The sequence below is a fragment of the Rhinolophus sinicus genome, linkage group LG01, assembly GCF_036562045.2.
Source record: "Rhinolophus sinicus isolate RSC01 linkage group LG01, ASM3656204v1, whole genome shotgun sequence".
Taxonomy (NCBI): Eukaryota; Metazoa; Chordata; class Mammalia; order Chiroptera; family Rhinolophidae; genus Rhinolophus; species Rhinolophus sinicus.
Window position 1 is genome coordinate 127405163 of NC_133751.1, and position 26901 is coordinate 127432063.

Genomic DNA, 26901 nt, shown 5'->3' on the forward strand with positions numbered 1-26901 from the left:
TTATGTCACACTATTGCCTTAAGCATGTCTAAAAGTATTTACTCACGCAGCTCTCATAAAAACCTTATGAGGTAGGTAATTATTATCCCTATTTTACAGGTGAGTAAACTGAGGCCCAGAGAAGTTAAATAACTTGTCCAACATCACAGTAAGTAATGGAGCCAGGATTTGAACAGCCTAGCTTCAGAGTCTGTGCTCTTAGTCACTACATTATCTTGCCACTTGTTATATAATCATCACAGAATTATTTGACATTGAGAAAACTAAAAATCATAAAAATAATATGTAATTTACTCTAAAATGGTACAGAAAAAAACATCTTTACATGTAGATGTAAAGAGAGCAAATGATACAGCAAATGGGGCAAAATGTTAACATGTGACTAGAGTAAAGGTTACGTCACATGCACTATTTTATTTCTTGCAACTTTTCTTTAAGTTTGAAACTATTTCCAATTGAAAAATTTTAAAAAAAGTAATGGATCATGTACAAACAGAAATGTATGAAAATCAGGGGCTGGCCTGATGGTTCAGGTGGTTGGAGTGCCATGCTCCTAAAGCCATGGTTGCCGGTTCGATTCCCACATGGGCCCGTGAACTGTACCCTCTATAGCTAAGATTGTGAACAACAGCTCTCCCTGGAGCTGGGCTGCCGTGAGCAACTGGAGGTGTGAGCTGCCGTGGGCTGCTGGGTGCTGCCAGCATCGTGTGAGTGGCCGGCAACCATCGTGAGTTGCCATGGGCTGCTGTGTGCTGCCATGCGCCTCCATGAATGACCAGTGGCCAGCGTGAGTGGCTGGCAGCCAGCATCAGCTGCCGTGAGTGGCAGACTGGTGACTGACAGTCTCAGCCGGGGGGAACGCAGGCTCATAATACCAGCATGGGCCAGGGAGCTGTGTCCTACACAATTAGACTGAGAAACAACGGCTTGAACTGGAGTAAGGGGGAGGGAGGCGGAAGAAGGGGGAAAAAATATATATGAAAATCAGACAACTTCTGATTTTCTATGGAGGGCAAGTTGGGTAGGGGTGTGTAGTAGGTGAAATAATTACATGGATTTGTGAAGGAAAAAAAAAAAAAACCAAACCAAAACATAAAAACCTAAAATTCTGCAAACATTCACATAATGAAAGGCAGCTTTCATTTAGAAAATATTTAAAGTTTTGCTGTAAGCAAAAGGTATGCATTGTGTGTAATGTAATGTAGGGCCTCCATGCTCAGCAATGAACAGTACAGCCTACAATATTAATTTCTTACAGAATGTCATTTTGCATTTATTTCTGTGCACATGACTGAGCTCTACAATGTTATTTAAGTCTAAGTATAAATAACTAATAATGTTAGAATCTAAGTAAATCCACAACTTTACACTCAATCTTAAAAATGTTATATAATTAAGGGGAAAAAGATGATACACACAAGTAACAACTTTGTAAGATACAGGAAGACAAATGACTCTTGATTGGCAGGGGGGAAGAAATGTCTTTGGCATTCCAATTTTTTTCAAGCTTACTAAAAAAAACCACCCCAATAAAACAAAAATTCTTACAAAATATTAAGAAGTATGGTTGGGAATTAACTGTAATGTTTCCTTTTTCCTTTAGAGAATTAAACAGTAACAAAAACAAAAATCTTGATATTCCTCAACATAATTAAGTGGAATCAGCATTTCAAGTGACTTTATTTTGAGTTGCTTAATAAACCTTTGCCCAATCCTGTGCCCCTCTGAGGGAAATAAAAGCTCAGTGCAAACAACAGGCACCAGCTGTTCAGGAGTACATCTTCAAGCCTCGTCTCACTCAATTACTCAAATTGGAAATAACAAAGGAAGCTAAGAGCGACAACTCATCGTTACCTCATTACATTCATCCACAAGTATAAAGAAGAGATCAAATCGGGACATGATGGGAGCCGACAAATTTATATTCTGTTTCAATGATTTTGATCTGTCATAGTGTCCACCGATTGGGTTTGCTGCTGCCAAAATGGATGTCCTGGCATTCAGAGTAGCCTGACCACAAAAGAGAAAATTGTGACATAACGTTTAATCTCATTCATAATTAACTATATGCAAAGCAAAACACCAAGCTGTCACATAGCACACAGGCACTCCCACACCATGATGGTGGTATACCGTGCACACCCTGTAAGTCAGCAATTGTTTGTTAGGAATTTATCTTGCAGCTAGGTACAGGAAGAAGTATGTTCAAGGATGTTTAATACAATATTGTTAGTAACCAAAAGGCTGGAAATGACCCAAATGTCACTCTGTAGGTGTCTAAATGGGGTGCACACAGTTGAAAGCCATGCAGTAATAAAAAAGCTGAGTGGGTCGAATACGTGTTGGTATAGAAAGATTGGCAAAATAAAATTATGAAGTTAAATGAGCAAGAACAAAACTATTTGTATTATGCTTATTTGTATATAAAATATTCCTAAAAGGGGCATACATTCAGCAGATATTTCTGAGTATTTATTAGTGCTGGGAGTTGCAGGTGAAGATTTCTTTTTATATTTTAGTGTACTGCTTAAATTTTCCCTAACTACTTGAATGTATTACGTTTGTTTAAAGTTTGATTTCTCTCTAATGTTGGTTACAATACTGTACAGTCATGCACCGCTTAACGAAGGGGATACATTCTGAGAAATGGGTTAGGCGATTCCGTGGGTGTACGAAGATCAGAGTGTACTTACACAAAGCTCAATGGCACAGCCCACTACACACCTAGACTGTGTGGTAGAGACTACTTACTGTCCTGGGCTACAAGCCTGTGCAGCATATTACTGTGCAAAACAACACGAGATTTAATCAAGCACGAGAGAAAATGATGCAATTGAGAGATGAGGTCAACATGAGCTGTATGAGGCTGCTGCCCATGTAACACGGCACACTGTTTTACAGCAAACTTTTTTTAGAAGTTGAAAGAGTATACTCTAACAATAAAAAGTGCAGTATAGTAAGTACAAAAAAAAAAAAAAATCAGTAAATAGTCATTTATTAGTGTATTATATACTGCACATAATTGTATGTGCTGTACTTTATATAACTGGCAGTACAGTACGTATGTTTACACCAGCATCACCACAAACATGTATTGCGTTCAGATATAAGGACTAAGACATCATCACAGGAATTTTCCAGCCCCATTATAATCTCATGGGACCACCAACATATATGTGGTCCACCACTGACCAAAACATCATTACGCGGTATATGACTATTCTTACAATTTTAATTTAAATAATCTGTTGACTTTTTTTGTTACAGTTGGAAACATGCTTTATCAAAGAATTTATAGAAGCTTTGTGGAAATTGTGACAAGTGAAACGCTGTAAGTTTCACCAGCACCCTCTACTTTCCGTCATAGCAACACATTTTCACAGTACCCTAAATAGCACCTATAATTTGGATTAATAATCCTCTGGGCTGTTATCCATTTCATGTTGAAAAAACACGGTTTATCCAGGTGAATGTCTGTAGAGCTACATTAACCCACAAGGCTAAGGCGTGATGCAGAGGGACAGCAGTGGACGCACGTACCTTCACTCCTGCTTTAGTGATGGAGATGGTCTGCTGTTCCATAGCTTCGTGAATAGCAACTTGATCCCGCACGTCCATCTTATCAAATTCATCAATACAACATACACCCTGTAACCAAACAAATCCAGCATAAGAAACTGCCCTTCAGGTGTCAAATGGTAAGTAAACTCAAAGTCTGCACCAGAGACCTTTCCATATTCTAAACTAAGATAGCTAAGTAGGCAACCCTAACTCCCTTGACTAGAGTAAGATTGGTTAATAGATCCCAGAGCTAGGGGGAACCATAAGCTTTTGCCTCATTTTATACTAAGAGCAAGACTAAAAACATAGTCATTTATTGCACTTTTACTCAACATAAAAACCTTGTGTGAATCTGAGTCAAAATATTCTGGGTCACCTTGGCATCAATTTTAGGCTGCAAAAGTGAAGGGTGAAATGGAAACAATGTTTAGAAGCGTGTATGGCTACAACTAATATGCCTCAGATCTAAATAATCTATGTCAAATACACTTAAAATGCAACAGACGTATTCTTAGAGGTGTCACGTTCTGGAAAGGAAAAAAATGCTGGGAATTCTAATAAAAGCAACCACACACGCTCAGGGCAGGCAATACTTTCTAGAGACTCTCAGAAGGCACTAACTAATGAGGACAATCCCAATTAAATTCTAGATCAATAAAACTGAATTATTTACCAAACATGCCATTTGTAAAGGACATCTTTTCAATAGAAACTTATAGATAGAGTAGGGGATATTCTTTTCTCCCCCCCTTTCTTCCACAGGGTAGGGGATATTCTGATTTCTTTATATCCAAGAATATAAAAATGTTCTTACATTATCAGCCAGCATCAAAGCTCCAGCCTCAATGACAAACTCATGAGATTCTTCATCTCTCACAACAGCTGCTGTTAAGCCAGCAGCACTGGATGCTTTGCCACTGGTGTAGACAGCTCTGGGGCTGAACTCCTCTACATGCCTGTGGAAGGTTATCATATTCATTACTATTATGCATCCTTTCCAGGATTATCAGCTGACAGCACTTATGTCAGTTAAGAATCTAAATTTATTAAAGAAAATCTGAGAGACATTAAGCATAAGCAATCCATAAAGACTCATGCCATAGACTGAATAGAAAACCTTTCTCCTCTGGCCTTTTAAATACATTTAAATTCATTCCTGTCAAATATAAAGTGAACTTCACACGTGACAAAAATAACAATTTTAAAAGAGGTCTTTAATAATAAACAGTTTAGCAACAGTGATCTACGAGGAGATCTTGCACTTAAAAAATGAAACTAGATGTGAGATTTATTCTAAAAATGTAAGACTAGTTTATAAGCAAAAAAATCAGTAACATGCCATATTAATAAAGGATAAGAACCAACTTATAGATGCAGAAAAAGCATGTGACAAAACCGAACACCCCTTCATAAAAACTCAACAAGCTAGGAATAGAAGAGACATTTCATCAATCTGACAAAGGGCATTTATAAAAACCCACTAACATTATATTTAATGGTTAAAAGGCTGAATGCTTTCCCCCTAAGATCAGGAACAAGACACAGATGTCTACCCTACCACTTCTATTCAACATACTGAAAGGTCTAGTCAGGGCAATTAGGCAAGAAAAAGAAAAGGGCACCCAGATTTGAAAGGAAGAACAGCCATCACAATTTGCAGATAACATACTCTTGTATATAAAAAATCTTATGGAATCCACTCAACACTTAGAACTAATAAATGAGTTCTTAAAAGGTTGGAAGATAGATCAACAATCAATTTTATTTCTATACACTTGCAATGAACAACTCAAAAATGACAATAAGAGTTCTATTTACAATAGCATCAAAAAGAATAAAAAATAAGGGCCAGCCCGGTGGCTCAGGCGGTTGGAGCTCCGTGCTCCTAACTCCGAAGGCTGCCGGTTCGATTCCCACATGGGCCAGTGGGCTCTCAACCACAAGGCTGCTAGGTCAATTCCTCGAGACCCACAAGGGATGGTGGGCTCTGCCCCCTAAAACTAAAATTGAACACAACACCTTGAGCTGAACTGCCACTGAGCTCTCAGATGGCTCAGTTGGTTGGAGCGCGTCCTCTCAACCTCTCAACCACAGGGTTGCCAGTTCGACTCCCGCAAGGGATGTTGGGCTGCGCCCCCTGCAACTAGCAATAGCAACTGGACCTGGAGCTGAGCTGCGCCCTCCACAACTAAGACTGAAAGGACAACTTGAAGCTGAACGGCACCCTCCACAACTAAAATTGAAAGGACAACAACTTGACTTGGAAAAAAAAAAAGTCCTGGAAATACACACTGTTCCCCAATAAAGTCCTGTTCTCCTTCCCCAATAAAATCTTTAAAATAAATAAATAAATAAAATACTTAGGAATAAAATTAGCAAAAGTGCAAGATTATACCTAGAAAACTATAAAACATTGTTGAAAGAAATTAAAGAAGGCCTAAAAATAAATGGAAAGATATCCCAGGTTCATCGATCAGAAGACTTAATATTGTTAAAAAGCCATTAAAGCTCAAACTGATGTACAGATTCAATGCAATCCCTGTTAATATCACAGCCAGCTTCTTTGTAGAAACTGACAAGCTAATTCTAAAATTCATGTGGAAACTCGAGAGACCCAGAGCAGCCAAAACAATCTGGAAAAAGAATTGGATGATTCACACTTTCTAATTTTAAAACTACAGCGCTAGAGTAATCAAGATACTGTGGTACTGGCCTAAAGATAGACATAGAAACTAATAAAATAAAACTGAGACCAGAAAAATCTTGTATTTATGGTCAACTGATTTTCAACAAGGGTACTAAAACAATTTAATGGGGCAAAAGAATAGTCTTGATGCTGGGACAACTGGATATCTACATGCAAAATAATAAAGTTGGACCTCTACTTCAAACCATATATAAAAACAAACTCAAAGTGGACCAAGGACCCTAATTTAACAGCTAAAATTAGCCCTAAAGAATCAAAAGCAGGGACTTGCAGACACATGCACACCCATGTTCACAGCAGCATTATTTGCAATAGCCCAAAGGTGGGAACAACCCAAATGTCCACCGATGGGTAAGTGGATAAACAAAATGTGATAAATACATACAATTCAGTCTTAAAAAGGAAGAAAATTCTGAGACGTGCTACAACATGGATGACCCATCATTATATTACACTAAGTAAAATAAACCAGTCACAAGAGGTCAAATACCGTATGATTCTGTGTATATGAGGGACCTAGAATAATCAAATTCAGAGAGAAAGTAGAATGGTGGTTGCTAGGGTCTAGGGAGAGAGGGATACGGAGAGTTACTGTTTAATGGGAACAGAATTTCCATTTGGGAAGGTGAACAAGTTCTGAAGGATGTATAATTTACCACACACACAAAAAATGGTGAAAACTAATACACCAATGTTTATAGAAGAATTGCTTATAAAATCCAAAGTAGAAACAATCCAAATGTCCCTTAACCGATGAATGGATAATTAAATGTGGTGTATACATGATAGAATATTAGTCAATAAATGGAACTGAAGTACTACTGACGCATGCTCCAACATGGCTAAACCTTGAAAACATGCTAAGTGGAAGAAGCCAGTCATAAGTATATACAGTATATAATAGTATATATACAGGATTACACAGCATATTAATTCCATTTACGTGTCCAGATAGAGACTCTAAAGTAGATTAGCATGGCCTATGGGTTCGGGTGAGAGAATGAAGAGTGACTGCTAGTGGGTACAACATTTCTTTGGGGGAGATTAAAATGTTCTAATCTGACTTGAATTACGGTTGTGTAAATCTTGTGAATATACTAAAACCACTGAATTGTACACTTTGAAGGGGTAAATGCTGTACGTAAATTATATTGCAATAAAGATAAAAAACAACCACTCGCTAAAAAGTCTATTTCTAAGACCATCAAGTATAATACAATACTGTTATCAGAGAAAACATTGTAGTACATCTTCCCATGGTGGTGGTGGCAAATGGGGGCAGAGGGAATGGAGAGAAAAAAAGAATTCCTTTCAACATAGGACTATTGTCTTTAAATCTAGAACTCAGTCCCTGATATACTTGAAAAAAATACATACTTAATTAGAAAACTCCGAACCAACTAAAAATGTTCTATATTCTAAAACAGTGCCATGTTGTAAATTTCCCAAAGGTATCTTGATATAAAGAATGCATGCTTTGCAGTCAAATAGATCTGAGTTCTAAGACTCATGGCTCAGCGTCACTTGTCTGCTATGAGAAATTGGGCAAGTTATTGAGCCTCAAAGTTTTGTTTTCCTCCCTGAAAAAAGAGGATATTACATGCCTGCCTGGGCGCTGCAAGGATAACACACAACACACACACATATACAGTACCAAGGACATAGCAGGTGCTCAAAACCTGGTTGTTACTATTTTGACCTCTAAGTTTCTTAAAAGTTTGAAAGTAAGAACTTGTAGTAAGAACACATGCTGATAAGGTTAGCATAAAATGTCTCAGGCTCATTGCACTGCTTTTGGAAAAGCGTGTCCTGTTTAAGAACCTTAGAGATCTTTGTATTCTTAGTCTCAGCAATCCTCTGCCTAGGAATTTACCCAAAGGAAACAAAAAATATAAAATAAAATAAAAATTTACACACATCACGGTGTGCACTGTATCAATACGTATAATCATTAAAATAAATTACAACAGGCTAGGGAAATGATTTTGTAAGTTATAGTACACCAACCAAAACAATTGTGAAAATAAATACAAAAATATTGAGGGTATATTAAAATTAAAAATATGTATGCTGTGACTTAAAACCATGAAATACATATTCCTGTACTCAAATGTTATGCAAAGATTAAGAGTCCTATATGTAATTGGGATTACAGGCAATTTTCCCCTATTCTAAAAAACTGTAAACTGTTGTTATATTTTATTAAACAAATTACAGTGTATTTAATCTAAGTGAGTTATACATTCAACATAGTCATAATTTATACTCCTGCAAAGTAAAGGCACACTGGTTGCATTCTTGGTGGCAGAGAGCCAGGAACTGTGCACATGCTTTTCTTGCTATACTACCTTAGGCAAACACTCACTTGAGAAACTGGCTCTTAGCTGTACTTGGGTCACCAACAATGCAAACATTTATGTCCCCTCGAAGGGAGGTTCCTTCCCCTGTCGTCTTTGGAACACCACCGAAGAGCATCAGCAGGACACCCCGTTTTACTTCATCACTGCCTGAAATGAAATCCCAAGGTGTTTTTCAACATGAGGTTAAACAGCACCAGAAACAACAAAGGCATATTTACTCATCAGAAAAGCAGACAGCTGAAGCAAAGCTGACATGAAAAGACCTCTTCTTAACACACTAAAAAACTTTCATGATCTAATCTGTGTGCTTTAAGAAATCACATGTTGCTCTTTTATAATCATTATTTCGATTTTAAGTTTATGCCACAAATGGATAGAACTCTTACCATGTATAGTAGGGAACAAGCTGGTACAAAGATTGTGGTATAGGTTTTTATCTTGACTCATTTCAAACACTTTCTCCCATTCCTTCACAGTCATTTGGTTCTTAATGCTCTCAGCTGTCTGTTCCTCATCTCGGAGCTCTTTCCCTCCAAACTGAGGGATGAAGAAGAAAGGAAAAATGTTAGTATAGAAATAGTCAAAATAATGTGAAAGAGAAGGAACTCAACTACAAACAAAATATAGTCTGAGAGGTCAATTTTAGAAGCTGTTGCCTATAAAAGCGTTTTATTTTTTTTAAATCCCCAAACTAGTAAGCCCTAAGTTAATCAAGATCCTGAAGAGTTTATTTGTCCAGTGAAATAAAAACAACAAAAAAGCTACCACCATTGTTTTATGTTGCGATCTAAATAAATTTGAGAGCTCAAGAGATGACCCATAATAAAATGTTAGCCAATAATATAAAGGTGAAAATGAAGTGACAGAATATTATGTTCTCTCTTTTTCCAATTCTGGACTATTTTCAAATGCTTTCTCTCTTTTTTCCCATTCAGGACACAGAATCAAACTGTAACACCAGGGTCTATCACTCTCAGGAAGAGCAATGTACTTCCCAGAACACTAAATCTTTTTATTTGTACTTTCTCTAGGAGCATGACCGAGGAACTGTGCTAATTAAAAATCAAAAACTCCACCATGGATAATTTGTAATAACGCATTTAAAGCAATGAGTTCTTACATATGAAAACAAGTAAGACTTTTCCTCAAGGTCAGAAAGACAGACATGAAAAGATTTGGTTTTAAAACTAAAAAACCAAATTTCAACTCAACCCCGTACCTTTAACACTCACTAGAGAACTCTAACTTTGTGGCAGCCGTAGGGCATGTGTTTCTCAAGCTTTGCCATTCTAGTAAGAGGACTCACCCTTGGGTTGGTTGGAGCAACACAGCAGGCCAGAAAAACCAGCCTGTATGAAAGGTCCCTCACACCAAGGGCCCGAAGTCCTCGAATGCCTTCTGTCTCATAACCGTCAACACCAGTGACACGAGAATTAGTTTCTGCACGTGCTCCTGAAAGAGTAAATGATAAGCTGTTTCGTAGCTCAAATACTGAAGGTTCTAAGAATCAAAACTGCTCAAATAAATGAAACCTATAAATCTAAAGATTTCATTTAGGCTGAAATTTTTCAGACCAATACCTTTTGTAGCAAAATCAATTTGTCTTTTATTCTCACCATATTTTCTTATTCACTCTCTGATTGGTAGCCAAACATCAGACAAGGAAGCCACAAGAAGCCAGATACCAGGCAGTTCATGTTAACAGAATTTGTTACATTTGAGCCACAAATGACCAACCTGGTGTGCTAAGCTTAGAGACATCAGGCACAACAATCAGTGTCCCTATAAAGTCACACTTGTCACCAGCTTGAGCTGACTCCACAGCTTCAGCCCGCAGGATCACTTCTAAACTTCGAGGGATACTTCCTCGAGGAAGCTCAGCTTGAGTCTCTTGAATACGAACCTGTAACAAAGACAAACGGCCAAGAATAAGAGATCTCCTTCAAATGCCACATGATCTAAATTAAATGTCACAAATATTGGCATATTTGAAACTACCTTACCGTTTGCAGGTTTTTGACATGTGCCAAATTATCTTAAAATTTTCTACCCTAAAACCCCAGTTTAGTAAGAGATTATATCTATTTAAAATCTTCACTTTTACTCTCATTAAAAAAGTTTCTTTTTTCCTTTGTTCAAACTGACTATGCAATTTAATATCTGTTCTATGTTCCATCCTCCTCTAAATTTTCATGGAAATTTTATGAAAAATTTCACATACTTTAAATCCACAACCTCCACCTCAATGCAACTGTTAACATTACTTAGACACACTTACATTTTTACTGTATTATTTCAAACAAATTGTAAAAATCAAGATACTTCCTCTGTAAATATTTTAGCACTCATCTCCTAAGAATATACGTAACCATAATACCATTATCACACCAAAAGAATGAAATAATATTTAATTCCATAATGTGTTCTATTATCTAGTCCATCTTCAAATTTCCCCAATTGTCAAAAATGTCCTTTATTACAGATGTTTTTTTTTTTTTTCAAACCAAGACTCAATCTATTCAGTTTATATGGGGTTGTTACATCATGTTCTTTTTCAAATATAAAGCACCTCCCATTCAAAGTTTTTGGTAGAGTATGTACTTCTTATAAACTAAGTATCAAATTAATGTAAGAAAAGTAAGGACTGATCCGAGGTGTTGGTGGACATCATGTATCTGGTAACGGGGTTTGTTGAGCCAAGTGGGCAGTTTGTGAAGGACTCAATTAGGCTGGTTAAAAAATGGACCAAACCTGATAGAAAAGAATTCCAGAACGTTGGCATGGCAATAGCAATAGGATTTGTTATAATGGGATTCACTGGCTTGTGTGTGAAATTGATCCTTATCCCTATTAATAACATCATTGTTGGTGGCTGAAATACCTTTTCGAAGAGGGTTTTTTTAATCTTGGGGATTGGTGAACCAGTGAGAACTTGAGAAGCTCATAGAGTAAAAGTTTGCCTATATATTTTGTTTTTCTCTCATTATTTTCCTTCCAAGACATCTATTTCTAAATTAAAATAATTTCACACACAAAAAGGACTAAAAGCTGAATGAAATATTAATTATTTATCTTAGTCTGGTACTCATTTTTCCAGGCTTTAGTGCTTGAGCTGCTACAACTTTTCTTTCCCCTTTGGAGACCCCAGCATTACTAAGTCCTGCAGAGACCTGAGACACTCCCGTGTCCCCCTTTATTCTTACTGCTATCATTCAACTCTAGCCCATGTACTACAACTTCCAATTATTAGTCTCTTGTTAAATGCAAACCACTGTCCCATTAACCTTCCTTTAAAAAAGAAAAATTCACATGCCCTGAAAATATATTTCCCTTACTTATCAAGATAGGTCCAAACTTCTCAACCTGAGAGATAAGGCTCCACGTACCTCCATGCCTCATACCAAACCATCGCTCAGATGCTCTCCAATGCGGCTCCTCTACTTCAGTCATGATAACCCTCACTGCTATTGCCAAACGTGTCCATTTGCACCTGTCCTTTTATTCACACCTTCCTCCCTCCTACCCACCAACTCCAAGTCTTACACCAACAGGTCTCCACTTCTCCAAGGTTTTCTTAACTCTAGATAATAATAGTTACTATTTATTCTTTAACAAATACCTTTTGTCAGTCTGAAGAAGCTTACAATCCAAGATATTAAAGGTTAAAACACATTTATGTACTGATAAATTTGTATTAAGAATTTTTGGCATAACTCTGTAGTCACATTTGGTAATCCTTGCCTTACAGAAAAACTGACTTTAACATTGCCTAAATAAGCGTGTAACAATAATCGCAGTGCCTAGAAGCGAATTATTAGCATAGACAGAATCTGACCTTAACAGAAGTTAATAAATACCTTTTGAAAATCGACAAATCTGGATTTATTTGTATCGAGCAGGAATCTCTTTCTGTTGGCACAAACTGGATTCCGGCATATGTTTGGCTGCGTGTATTTGAACTGCTGCTCCACGTCCTTGATCACTGTCTGACAGTCCAAGCACAGGAAAGTTCCGCTCACGAGCTCTGGGTGAACTGGGTGCGTCCGCACCACCTGCCCACTGATCCGAGTGAGCAAACCGATTCTGGATGCGGTGAGCTCCCGAATTCTGTTTAAAGACGGATGTCCCATTGGTGAGTAAAGGACACCAAAAAAATGAAATTTTAATTATAAAACAGGATGATCCCATCTTTGTTTTATATGCAAATATACCTTTTGTTTATCTACAATTTCTAAAAAAGTACGTACTACTTTCATAATAAAGGTATCATGGGAAAAAAATTTTAGTCAGAAGTTCAGAAACACTTCCTTTACTTCACAACCCATTTTATATTAAATAACTTAGTAACTTAAGTAATTTCAGTAAAGTTTTCAAACTATTCAATTTCTTCCAGTAAATCAGTTCTTTAAATAACTGTGAAAGGGAAAAACTGTTTAAAAGTTATGCCATTTAAGCTTTGACAAAAATTTCCAAAAACTCGTTTTTTGTCACAATTTGTGACTGTTCTCAGTTTTCATATTTTCTCATTTGAGTCATTTTCCCCAAAATGTTCTAAAAGGTATCCTAAAATACCACAACACTCAGAAATTGCTTTACTTAATTTACTTTCCATTTCAACTCCCTAGAAAAATCTATTTCTCCAAAATAAACTTTTTGGACAATTGGGTATAACTTACAGATTTAAGATGACAACCTCCTGCATTTTCTGACAATTAAGTGATCCCTATACTATTTGGTGAATCGCCTTTCTTCCAAAGAAGGGTTTCTTACTTGTGTCTGGTAGATAGGTCTTGGAATGCAACATAAAAATCCTTGGCAAGAGGGATCTCTTTACGGTCTTTGATGAAGGTTTTCACGGCCCGACACAGGTAAGGATAAACTCTGAAAAGGAAACAAAAAAAGATGAACTGACATCCTCGAGAGGCTTATCACCTAGGCCTCCTTCCCCCACATGCTTGCCAACAGCTGAGACTAAGTAATTGCATCTGGTTACAACCAAGCCTTAGAATTTAACTATGCAGGACACCTCTATTATCTAGTTCAGGTTTAGGAGCCTTTTTCAATCCTCTCCTATCCCACCACAAATAGATCTAAGACAAAAGAAACATAGAAGATAAAATGCTATACCCGAATATCTATTATCTTTAAAAATAACCATTCAGCACACATACTGCAGGCCACTTGTCTAAAATGATGCTACCTCTCAACAATCTGGGGGGTTTACGATCTAGCAAGGCAGCCTCCCATTTGGTGTCAAGGTCGAGTAATTTTTCTAGGTTTAATTCTTCATTGGTAAGAAGTAGATGAGGGCAGGGGAGGAATGTGTGTACTGATGCAGAGCAAATTGGCAGAACGTCCCATTTGACTGTTTAGACTGAAGCGTGCATGTTCTCTTGATGTAAGTTCCCAGCAGCAGCTGTAGCTTGGTTTAAGCAGTGGGATCTGAAGTCCTCTGAAAAATTAGGTACTTTCAGGAGACACAATTGCTGCATGACCAGTGCATAAGGTATGGCCAGAAGTGTTTCTACCACCAGCCCTAATTTTCTCCCCCTCTCTCACTTGTCAGTACAACTTTTCCTGTTGCATAATTTCACAATGAACTCTGCTGCTATCTCTCCAATTATTCTTGACGGTCAAGTATGATTAGAAACATGGAGACAAGGCCTCTATATCCGGTCTACAGGAGTAAGGAACAGGACTACGTCTCCTTACTCCTGGGTCTGCATTTCTTTCACAACTGTCCACAATGTTTATTTTAACTTGATTTTATTTATACAGATTGTCATATTTTTTTAATCCAAATACAAAGATTTGTGTTAAAAGGTGTTTCTTGCTTTACACAGCAATTAAAATAAAAACGAAAGCCTAAGTTATTAAACACAATGATTAATTTCTGCCCCAAAATACCAATCAGCTATTCAAATGTTTTCAAGGGATTTTACATGACACAGAAAAATATGTTTTACTTGTTAAGTGAAAAGGGCAGGATGCTCTATCGTATGATCCCAATAATTACATATACACAGATACACATCAACATGTGTTAGGAGATCCTTAGGAAATGCTGCACTTGCCGACCTGAAAGGCTCTTGGAACTTTGTTGCAACAGACCTGCTAACGATGGTCACCTATGGGTGGGGGATCACAAATGTACAGATGATTTTACTCTCCCTGTTCTTCTCTACTTTCTAAATTTTCTACAATATACACTGACTTTTATAATTTAAAAAAATTAAACTTCAAGAGAAGAACAACGTCACTGCTGTAAAGACATCTCTGATCAAGAACAGGATCCACATAAACTTTTGCAAAACATCTATGGGTGTGCGTGGGCATGGAAAATCAAATGAATGACACCAACAGCACTGAATGCCACACACAACTTAAGTAAACGATCCTCATAAAACTTAGGAAAACTATATAGAAAGCTAAGGTTTTCAACATGTGAAAAATAGTCAGCTCTAGAAAGGCCTAAATTATTAGTTCAGAGCAATACTAAATTGACCACTGGCTGTATCAAAGGGCCTGTGTGACAACTGCCCTTCTGACTCACAAATGAACACTTCCTGTCCAAAAAGAGCTGGCCTCCCCAGGCTCCAGACCTATTCAAAGTCAAGAAGATTAATACACCATACCTATAGAACTCTTCTTGAATCGTGGTGGAAAGTTGTTGGTTAAACTGCTCCAGGTCCACAAAACTCACAACCAATGTATTTCTCTCAGGACGTATTAGCTCTTCTGCTAACTGCAAGTACTTAATTTCTCCATCGCTGTTCTGGAACCTGGGGATACATGCAAGTCACATTAAGCTGAAGAATTAGGCAGTAAAAAGAAGACTCCACATGACTGGTAATTCAATGTATTGGTTAAAGATCATCAGCTTTAGGGTAAGACAGGTCCGTTTTAGTAGTATGTAACTTGGGGCAAGTTTCTTATCCCTTCTAAATCTGCCACTCTCCTTTTTGAAAAAAATTAAAACAACATGAAAAAAAAAACAGATTAGGACATCACTTTACCTTCTAAGATTACTGTGAAGATTAAATGAGAGAATGCCTGTAAAATGTTGTATGCAGAGCCAAGAACATAGAAAAACTAGATCTTCAGATTTTAACCAGAATTTCTTGATTTAATATTTTCTAAACAACAAATGCTGACTACTCTTTTACTATTGTTATGTATAACTAAAATTGGGAAATGTTAAATCAAGAAATTCAGGTTAAAATCTAAAAACTCAATTTCTATCGAGAAGACTGACAGATTAGTTGTTGGGTTAAGAACCAGAATAAAGGGGGCCTGCCTGGTGGCTCAGGTGGTTGGAGCGCCATGCTCCTAAGTCACCAGTTTGATTCCCACATGGGCCAGTCTCTACAGCTAAGCTTGTGAACAGCTATCCCTGGAGCTGGGCTGCCATGAGCAGCCGATAGCTGGCAGCGGACAGACCGACGACCAGCAACTGGCTGCGGACGACTGGCAACTGACTGCCTGGGGAGGGGGTGGGGAGGACAACACACGCAAGGCTCATAAGACCAGCATGGGCCAGGGAGCTGTGTCCTACACAACTAGACTGAGAAACAACAGCTTGAACCGGAGTGGGGGAGGGGGGGGGGGGGGGGGGGGGGGGGGGGGGGGGGGGGGCTGGGGGGTGGAAGAAGGGAGGGGAAAAAACCCAACAGAATAAAAATACACAGAAATAAGATTCTTCACTGCCCAAGACCTCAGAAAAATGGGAACACACACACAATATAAAGCTGGTGTGTTTTTTCCAAAAGTATCATACAAACACATTTGCTTTTCGTTCTTTTAACATAATATGCAGATTAATTTTGAGGCAAAATCAATTCCTCCTTCAAATACAGCATGTTCTAACTCTGTTAAGATTTACTGAACGACTCTGCAAAAGCACTATGCCGGAAGTAACTGAAGCTGCAGATGAGTGCTGTTCCTGCCTTAGGGTTGAGGGTTGACACTCTCCGGAGACACTCCTACTAAAGAGAGTTACAAGACTACCTAAATGTCCATCACAAATGATTAAAGAAAATGTGGTATACACATGCAGTGGAATACTATTCAGCCTTAAAAAAGGAAATTCTGCTACATGTGTCAATATGGATGAACCCTGAGGACATTATGCTAAGTGAAATAATGATTCTACTTATACAAGATATCTAATAAAAGTCAAATTCATACAATCAAAAAGTGGAATGGTCATTGCCAGGCTGAAGGAAGGGGGAAAATGTAGAGGTACTAATCAACAGGTAAAAAGTTTCAGTCAAGCAAGATGAATAAACTCTAACAGATCTACTGTACAACAACCCTGTACCTATACTCAACAATATATTGCAGTCAAAAATTTGTAAAGAGGGTAGATCTCATGTAAGTGTTCTTTCCACAATAAAAGAAAAAAGAAAAAAAAAGGTGAAAGTGCAAGAAATGTGATAGGGGAATATAAACTAATTCTACCTAACATCTAGAAAGGCTTCATGCATCTAAAAGGTGGCACTGGAATTCAGCCTTGAAAGACTTAAAATCTGAAAGGAAAACAAGCAGTAGATAGACTGGTTACAGATGTCTACAAGTACGTGGCAGTAAGAAAAGGTATGGAAGGAAGGTGGATGATGACAGGCTGGCTGTGGGAGATGAAACTGAAAAGAGGAGCTGTGAAGAATTTGGACTTTTTCCATAAGCAATGGCAAATCAAAGTTGGTATTCTGAAAGAGAGTTAGCATTTTTTCCCCAACAAAGGACAGGGATTATTTGTTTGGTTCATCATCATCCCTAGCATCTAGCTGCATGGTAAGCTGCAAGGTAGTGAAGGTAATGATATCACTGATTGAAATAAAACATGAATTGAGGACCTCTGTAATGTGGTGTGGTGGCTAGGTGGGATTAAGGATGGGATTTACATTGAAGATGAAGTGGCTGACAGGTAAAGATGCTGGAAATGGTATTACCAGATATAATGGAAAATGGCAACTTGGGAACATAAGGGTAAAAAGGTTTGGTGTTGTCTGATAGGTTTATCAGGTTTCACAAAGGAGGTGTGAGTCTTTAACTGAGCTTTGAAGGATGAATATGTCATGCAGAGAATAACATTGCCAAAGGTAGGGAAATATAAATTATGGTGTTAAGTAAATCACAATTTTGTATTACAGAATTATTCACAATAAAAGTGGAAACAACCCAAATGTCCATGGACATATGAATGGACACAGAAAATGTGGTATACACATACAATGGAATAGTATTCAGCCTTAAAAAGGAAACTGGCACACGCTACAACATGCATGAACTCTAAAGACATGCTAAGTGAAATAAGCTGGTCACAAAAAGACAAATACTTAATGATTCCAAGCATATGAGGTACTGTCACACGCACAGACAGAAAATAGAACGGTGGTTGTCAGGTGCTGAGGGGGTGGGGGGAAAGGAGAGGAATTGTTTAATGGGTGCCTAGTTTCAGTCTGGGAAGAGTTCTGGAGAAGGACGGTGATAATGGCTGCATAACAAAGCGAATGTACTCTGTCTACACTTAAACAAGGTTAAAGTGGTACATTTTTTTTAAAGTGGTAAATTTTATGTTATGTATATTTTACCACAAGTAAAAAAAGGATTCATAGGACATTCCAAAATGTTCACACTTCATCCCGAGGCAGCAGAACCCACGCTCTCAAGTAAAGAAGTGAGTATCTACACTAAAAACCGTTAACTGGAGGCAGTGGTGTCAAACCAGGGAGCGGGGGTTAGGACAGGCCAGGAGCCCAGAAGGCAACTGAGAAAAAAGTGGGGGGTGGGGTTTGGAAAGAAAAGACGGAAAGGAGTACGTTCAGCTACTTTTAAGCAGGGTAAGGCTCACCCTCACCCCAGCACGTTAGACCACAGGGTCCACTCTAGCACTTTCATCTCCACAGGCTCCCGGGTGGCCAGGGACCTCGGTGCCAACACCAGGGTCCTGGTTGTGCAGTCCCTTCGGGCGTCTGCCGTAATTCCGGTGACAGTTCGGCTTCTCGCTCGACCCTGCCCACGTGTGGCCTAGCGGGACGTTATTTATCCTCCCCGGGGCCTCAATTTCCGCCCAGGTAATCGGGGGCGACACGACCACCAGCCTTAAGGTAGTGAAGACTGAATGGTGGAGTAAAGCGCGTAGCCTGGGGCACAAGAAGAGCTTGAGGAAGGGTTCGCCATGATTTCGCCCTTGCAAACCAAGCCAGCCGGTCCTAGCTCCTAGCCGGGGCCTGGCTAAGCCCCACGCGCCGCTCCCCACGGTGCGCGATCCCGGGTCCGAAACAACCGCCGGCCACACACCTCAACCCTGCCCACGGGCACTGGGCTCCCCGGGTTCCTAAAGCTGGGAGGGGCGGCTCGGGGAAGTTCGGCGAGAGAGGGCAGACCGCTGACTTACTCCTCCAAGAAGTCCAGGAAGAGCTTCTGGCACTTCTCCGCCACCTCGTCGCGGACTTCCAGGCGCTGGCTGCCGGCGCCCGGCTCCGCTGCCGCCGCGAGGTCCATGGCTGTGTAGCGTCCAGGGGCAGGCGCCGACCAGCTGGGCCGCCACGAGTCGCCTCTCCCCGACGCGGCGACTTTGCGCTTACCGCCGCCGCCGCCTCAGCTCCGCCCCCGGGACGGCCGGAGCCAATCGCGAAGCAGGAGCACGGAGATTTCGCGCCAAACTTTCCGGAAGAACGCTGAGACCTCTCCCTTAGTCCCGCCCACGAAGCGGGGATTTCGCGCCAAAAGCAAAAACCTGCTGAAACGGGGGTGGGGGTGGAGGGGGGGGGTGTCTGCCTGCGCGCCTGCGCAGTGTGGTTGGATCCTGGGGAATTTGGCTTCTAGAGCATGTTACAGAGGTCATATCGTTGTTTGTGTGGCTTTTCAAATGTTCTTCAAATCCTTCCACTGACATTAATTGAGCAGTAAGCGTAGGGCTTTGTGGAAGAGAAAAATGAGTAAGACTCAGACCTTCAGCTTGAGCCGTCTAATCGGAGGAAATAAACTGTAAACCAGGGTAAAACATTAAAAGAGCGAACATGGATGTATACACAGTACCGGGGATGGGGAGTTGGCATAGTTATGCTGGTAGTGCTGACCCGGGAAAATCAGCGAAATATTTGACACTGTTGATTAATTGCTCTCTTAAACGCACTGCTTGCTTGCGACCTCCTGATTTTTCTTCCCCCTTCTTTGGTCATCTTTCTCCGACTTCGTTTCACTTGTTTTTTCATCTATCTCTTTGGCCATTCTTGTTTAGCCTCCTTTATAAGCGCCAAGTCTTCTTCAGTGAGTCCCTTAAATATTCTGGTCCCAGAGCCCTCCTTTCCCATAAAGGAGCTCTCTTGGGCTACTCCCTGCAGTCCCTTGGCGCCAATTAACATATGGGTGCTGATGACTTACAAATGTGTGTCAACAGCGAATACTGTTTCTTGAGCCTCCAGGAGATTAAGAGAAGCCTGGACCACTTTCAGTTTTTGAGGCCTTCATTCAGCACATTAAAAAATGTTTTTTCAATGTCAAAGAGGGTGACAGAAGTTACAGTAATTCTTTTAACACACACACTTCACAAGATATTCACAAGGTTTAACAAAAATGCTCATTGCTAGTGTACTGTCATGTATGGGAGATTGTATGTATTACCTCATTTGAAGACGATGAGAACCCTTGAGGCTCTGTATCCATCCCTCAACCCTTCCCAGCTCCAGAATCTACCTGCCTATGGACATCACTACTTGTATGTATTTTAGGAACCTCAAACTCAACCTGCTTCATGCTATTCACAACCCTTGTCTACTAGGAATGGATCCAGGAGATATTTAGGAGCAGTATGCTGACCAGGTTGCCTAATACTCTCGAAAGGCCTTATTCTTTTCTTTTCCATTTTTTACCTTCTCTTCATCTTCTATCCTCGGGGTAGATTTCTCAGAACTAAAGTCCCATGTACCGAAGGAAAAAACAGAAAGCAAAGAACAAGAGTGTAGAATTACAGGCTAATTTGCAGCTATGCCCATTTGAGAGAAACTTGGGACTTCCTCTTTTCAACCCTCCACACCTCACAGGTCCTCTCTTCCACCTTCAGACTTCATCTCTGGACCAGAATAGCAGGTAAGTTCTCCAAGTGAGGGTTGTGGGATACCTCAGGAGGAGGGTGTGGGTTATGAAACAGCTCTGTGCTGTATCCCAGGAGTTGTATGCCTCCGTGTGTGTGTGAGTGTGTGTGTGTGTGTGTGTGTGTGTGTGTGTGTGTGTGTGTAGGCCTGAGACTGCTATCCTTAGAAGGGCCTGCTTGCAAGGTTGGCCACTGGCTAGCATTTGGGAGCTTGACTGGTAAAGAGTTCCCTACACTGGTATCATATGACACCTCCCATAAATGATAAGGATGGCTCACTGTGCCTAAAATGTTTGTACAAACAGTGTGGTTTATGCTGAACATCTTCTGAGTAGTATTTGGAATCTTGACATGTGCTAGGTAGGTGGTGCCTATTTAACAGCACCAATAAAAACTCTGGGCTTTTCTAATGAGCTTTCCTGGTAGAAAATGTGGTATGCGTACTGTCATAGTTTGATGCTGGGGAGAAATTAGTGCATTCTGTATGAGTCTACAGGGAGAGGACTCTAGGAAGCTTGTACTTAGTTTCCTTTGGACTTTGCCTGTCCCATATACGTTTTCCCTTTGCTGATTTTATTTTCTACCCTTTTGCTGTAACAAATCATAGCTGTGAGTACAATTTTATATATTGAATCCTGCGAGTCCTAGCAAATCATTGAAACTGAGGATGGTTTTGAGGACCCCCAACACAATATATGTTTTTTTTTTAACTTTCTTATAATAGAATTTCAAACATACACAAATGTAGAATAATAAAATAATGCCATTGTAATTTTATAATAGTCCAAATAGTATATAATGAACTCCCATTATATAACCCCAATAACCATCAATGTGTGGCCAATCCTGTCCCAACCACACACTCCATCTGCTTTTCCCTCTCCATTATTATCTTAAAATTTTTATTTAGATACTAATAGTTGCAAAAGATAGTACAGAGTTCTCATACATTATTCTGTGCCCATTTCCCCCTATTGTTAACATTTTACTTTACTATAGTACATTTGTCACAACTAAAGAACTAACTTTGGTACAGTACTATTAACTAAACTCCATACATTAGTTGGATTTCACTAGTTTTCCTCTAAGGTACTTTTTCTTTTCCAGGACCCCATCCAGGACACCACATTACATTGAGTTGTCCCGTCTGCTTAGTCTCCTCTGCTCTGTGAAATTTCTCAGACTTTCCTTGGTTTCGATGACATTGATAGTTTTAAGGTACACTGCTCAGGTATTTTGCAAAACATCTCTCAATTGGGATTTGCCTGATGTTTTTCTTTTGCTTAGACTGTGCTTTGGGAAGTAAAGCACAGAGGCAAGCACAGTTCTCACCACTCCCTTACAGTTTTGAAGCAAATCCTATATATCATATCATTTCATATGTAGATATTTCAGAATGACGACAACATAAGGGCTCTTTTTCCTGAGACGTATGTTTGGCTCGGAAGGAAAATTCCTTCAAACAGCTGTAGCAGTATGGGTTGATGGTGCTGACTCTTTTAAATCTAACTAATATTTTGGTAACTAACATTTCAACTTACTTTGAATAAAGCCAGCAGATTAAATTTTTACATGATTTATTTTAGGTGATATGCAATATTCAGTAAGGTATTTATCAAATCATATTAGAAAAAGTTTCTTCCAAACACAGTTAATCTTCATCTTACAAAATATTTAATATATCCTACCGCTTATTAAGAAAGTAAGAAAATTATATGCTAGCTGTGATGTTATTTTTTTCTCCCTGCCCTCCCCTTGTGATAAGTTATTTTTAACAATAAATGACTAAATGTATTTTTAGTCATTTGTCTTCCTCTTTAGTTACTTAAAAATATGAGAAGTTTGATCATGATGTCTACCAAATTAGTGGAGAGGGCAGTAGGATTATTGATGGTAGTTTTTACCTATTTTTATATAATACTTATTTAATTTTTTCCAAAAGCTGAATACCAGAATTAGACACACACACACAAACACACACACACACACACACACACACACTACTAAAAAAATATTTAAAACTTGCGTCATACTTCTCAAGTCTTAATAATATCATTTTAACTGTACCTTACATTATACTGTTAATTAAGAAATGAGAAACTGCATATAATTTTACTTGTGTTTTTATAGCTATTATAAAAATTGATTAGTTAATGATATTTTATATCTATATTATTTTAATATTTATTTGATTGCTTTTATAATCATCAGTTTTACAAAATGTGTTCCATATTTTGTCTCCCAGTGGCTTTTAGACTGTTTATTAAAACAGGTATTACCATGTTTGTTTGAATTGAAAAACAAAGTTGGATTTTTTTCTAACAAAACAGTAAGTGTGATTTAGCTGATTGATTTACAATGAGAACAACCTTTGCTAAGTGGGTTATGTAGTGGACATTTTCTAGACATTGAATAACCTAAATCTTCAGCTCCAAGGTTTTGAGCAAAACATATTTCAAGAACATTATAAAATGAAAGCACTCTATTTAACAAATTGTATAAGCAAAGGTGTGTTGAAATTAACAGAATTTTTTCTTCTCAAGTTTAGGAGAGATTTGGGCAGCAGAAACAGATTGAGGAATCCTCACAAGAGATGGTGGAGAAGTTTTAGAAGTAGATGCAGTCACTCAAAAAGCATCTGAAGAAAGAGAAGAAGGCAGGTCCAAGCATAAAACACTGGGGAATATCAACATTTCAGGGGAAGCTGAGGAGGAAAATGCCACGGGAGAGACTGGGAAATTATAACCAGAGAAATAGGAGGAGAACCTGAAAAGTCAAGAGAAGATTCTAGAACTAACTGTTGTCAATGGTGAATGCTGCAGAGCTGTCAAGGAGGATAGAGGCTGAACATGGTGGAACGAGTTTCAGGAATATGGAAGGGGCAGAAGTGAGACTGTAGGGGCGTGAATGGAGGTGAGGAAGCAGAGTGACTGGCAGCCACTCTTGCTAAGTTGGCCTGCAAACAGAGAGTGGACTGTGAGGGATCTGCTCTGCTCTGTGTATGTTGAGAGGCTCTTGACACAAGCTTTGGAGCTTGAAACCAGGGGTTGTTGGAGAAGAGGTGCAAGGAGAAAGGCAGCCAGCCAAGTCGGCAGTTACTCCTTCCCTCTGAGAACCCAGGAGAAGAGGGGAAGACTACACGGGCCTCATTTTCTGTGATGGAATATGTGAGTGTCTCACTCCAGGGAGGCCTGCTGCTCCCTCTTCCACTTATATGGCTGGAGTCACCACGTACGGTAGGCAGGGTCAGGGGCTGCTGAAATCCAGTCCAACTCTATCAGCCAGCCATTCACCCTGGAGTAAGGAGAACTTTGTTCCGAGTTAGGGGTGCCAGATAGGCTGGCAGCTTCCCTGTATGTAGCCCTTCTCTCTCCAAGAACATTAGCCTTAGCTAGTCCCACTTCTCCTCCTCGAAAGGCAAGTATGGAGAAGTCTTTTGCTTTACACAGATGTGTGCAATAAAGGAGCATTCACTTAGAACTGCACCAGAATCCAGTCATATCTGGAAGGACATTTTGTAAGTCTAGTAAGTGGGATAACTTAAACAGTTAAGCACATGAACTCTGGATTGGAGTCCTGACTGCACTACTTAAGTGATCTTGGGTAAGTTACTTCACATCTCTGTGCAAGGGGTTTTTATCTGTGGGATAATAATAGTACCTGCTGATAGGGCTGTTGTAAGGATTAAATGAGATAATATGTGTAAAGTGCTTTATAATATGTGTAAATATGCCTGGCACATATTAGAGATCATACTCATTCTATTCAACCCTGCTCAGGTCTGATTCATTATAATGCCATTTGTCTCTGAAATATTTGACATAAAAGTGTACTTATATAACATAAATGCATTATGGTGCACCGTGTGTGTGTGTGTGTGTGTGTGTGTGTGTGTGTGTGTGTGTGTGTAACCTTGTGTGGAGTGCTATTAGGAGTGCTCAGCCAAGCAGAGCCACTGAGGCCCATTGGCCTGTGTATTCTGTACCAGTAAAGGTTAGTTAGCCCAGTATATTGCAAACTGCCCACCATCTGCTGAAGTTTGTTCTGCAGCTCAGCTGTATTTAGGACAAGCATTTGGAGATTGGTGGAAGAAGGATGTTAGGAAGAGCATCATAAACATCACAGCAACTTAGGAGGAGAGACTGAGAATGGTACTATGACGTGTGCCTGGGAGAAACTATGGTGCAAGGTATGTCTTTTTTTTTTTTTTTTAATTTATTGGGGTGACAACGGTTAGTTAAGTTATATATGTTTCAAGTGTACAATTCTGAAATACATCATCTCTATATCACATTGTGTGTTCACCACCCAGAGTCAGTTATCCTTCCATCACCATATATTTGATCCTGTTAAGGTGTGCCTTAACTTCAGAGTTTTTAAGGAGGCCCAAGAACAAATGCCAATGTTCCAGGAATGCATTTTCCTGAGAACTGTTCTATGAGGACCCACGCAGGGCTGATTTTTGACTGGCACTCCCAAGTCCAGGGCCCCAGAGACCCCTTACTAACATGGGATATGCATCCATTATTATGAGACCTGTCTCCTTACTGTTTCACCTCCTCCGTGAGGCTCTCTGACCTCCCCGCTTATGGTTTCCCTCCTTTCTCGGAACTCTCTGGAAACATTACATCACCCAGTTGCCACATATAGTTTTCTTTCCTTGTTTAAAAAAAAATTTTTAAATTGGGGAGTATTGGGGAACAGTGTGTTTTTCCAGGACCCATCAGTTCCATGTCAAGTCGTTGTTTTCTAGTTGTGTGGGGCACAGCTCAGCTCCAAGTCAAGTCCTTGTTTTTTTTTCTTTTTTTTTAATCTAGCTGTGGAGGGCATAGCTCAGCTCCAGGTCAAGTCGTTGTCTTCAATCTAGTTGTGCAGGGCACAGCTCACTGGACCATGGGGGGATCGAACCGGTGATCTTTGTGTTATGACCACTGCGCTCTAACCAACCGAGCCAACCGGCTGTCCCCTAGTTGGTTTTCTTTTCATGTCGTTATCTTTTGGCTTGATGTCAGACATTTTTTTGACTGATTAAAATGGGGAACTTGGGAAATTGAGTTCTAAGAAACAAAACAGTACATTTTCTTAATTTTTTTTTATTATGGAAAATTTCAAAAATACAGAAGGTACCAAAAAATGTATACACATTTTAAGAAAGGGAAAAACTGTATTAAAATTGTAATAATATATACCAATAACGAAAGAAGAATACAAGTCATGTGTATGTATTTTTTTGGCACCCTGGTATAAAAAGGTAGAGATGGTAGGATTATGCACCCCCATGTATCCATCACCTGGTTCAAGCTTGTTGGATCTATAACCTCACCATCTTCTGATGTCAGCTTATTTGGGAACAAACTTCTGAAATCATATAATTTCTTTTGCAAATGTCCTACTATGTATCTCTGTGTATCTCTAAAAGATAAGCACTCTTTTTAAAAAGTATACTCACTATATCAGATGCTGTTTTGCACCCCTCAGGTCCCCCCAGGCTCACCTGTCTCTCATTCCATTTCCACGAGGGCTCTTAGGCCCTTGCTGGTGTCTCCTGCCCTCTGTGCCTCTCAGGCTTCGCTGTTGTCACCATTGAGGAGCTGGCTCATGCCTCTCAGAAGGACCCTGGAGGAGAATCTTTGATCAATGGAAGAGGAGAGTCAGTGGTTAAATTTCTTCTTCTTAACCAATCCCCCACCAAATGGATATTTGTGTTAGGTTAGGTTGTTTTCTTTTCCCACCCTTCTTTCCCCACCCCCACCCCCATGAAAAACAACAGTGAAATAAACATCTTTGTATCCATGTGTTTCCGGAGAATAAATTTCTGGAAGGGCTGGTTCTAAGTGAAAGGGAATAAACACTTTACATTTTCATAAATTGCCAAAACTGCTTTTCAGTAAGATTGTACAAACTTCTCTTACCAATACACAGGGCATTTTCATTTTAAGTGAAATAAGAACCTTTAGGTAAATGAATTAGTTCTGACCTTAGAATTACAGGTTGCAGTCTACTGATAGGAAAGGATTATTTGGGCAATAGAAGGTACCTGGTGCCCCTAAAATCTCGGCAATCCCTACCCCATACTTGCTCCATTCATTCATTCAACCATACAACACATACTTAATGAATGCCTACTATGTATGCTCAGCAGTAAGGTAGGTACTAGTGATACTTCAGCAAACAAA

At 39.4% G+C, this 26901-nt stretch overlaps 1 protein-coding gene across 1 annotated transcript in view; it reads right to left on the bottom strand.

Moving 5' to 3' along the window:
* MCM6 (minichromosome maintenance complex component 6) overlaps positions 1–19245 on the bottom strand; it is a 34336-nt gene extending 15091 nt beyond the window's left edge. Inside the window, exons 1-11 of the mRNA XM_019731162.2 lie at positions 19028–19245; positions 15264–15410; positions 13399–13509; positions 12486–12735; positions 10366–10531; positions 9935–10080; positions 9015–9165; positions 8634–8775; positions 4376–4517; positions 3541–3648; positions 1855–2010 (exon numbers count right to left, since the gene is read on the bottom strand). Of these exons, the coding sequence (XP_019586721.2) occupies positions 1855–2010; positions 3541–3648; positions 4376–4517; positions 8634–8775; positions 9015–9165; positions 9935–10080; positions 10366–10531; positions 12486–12735; positions 13399–13509; positions 15264–15410; positions 19028–19134 (1626 nt within the window). The 5' untranslated portion in view covers positions 19135–19245. The remainder of the gene's footprint in view (positions 1–1854; positions 2011–3540; positions 3649–4375; positions 4518–8633; positions 8776–9014; positions 9166–9934; positions 10081–10365; positions 10532–12485; positions 12736–13398; positions 13510–15263; positions 15411–19027) is intronic.
* Between the last annotated feature and the right edge of the window lie 7656 nt (positions 19246–26901).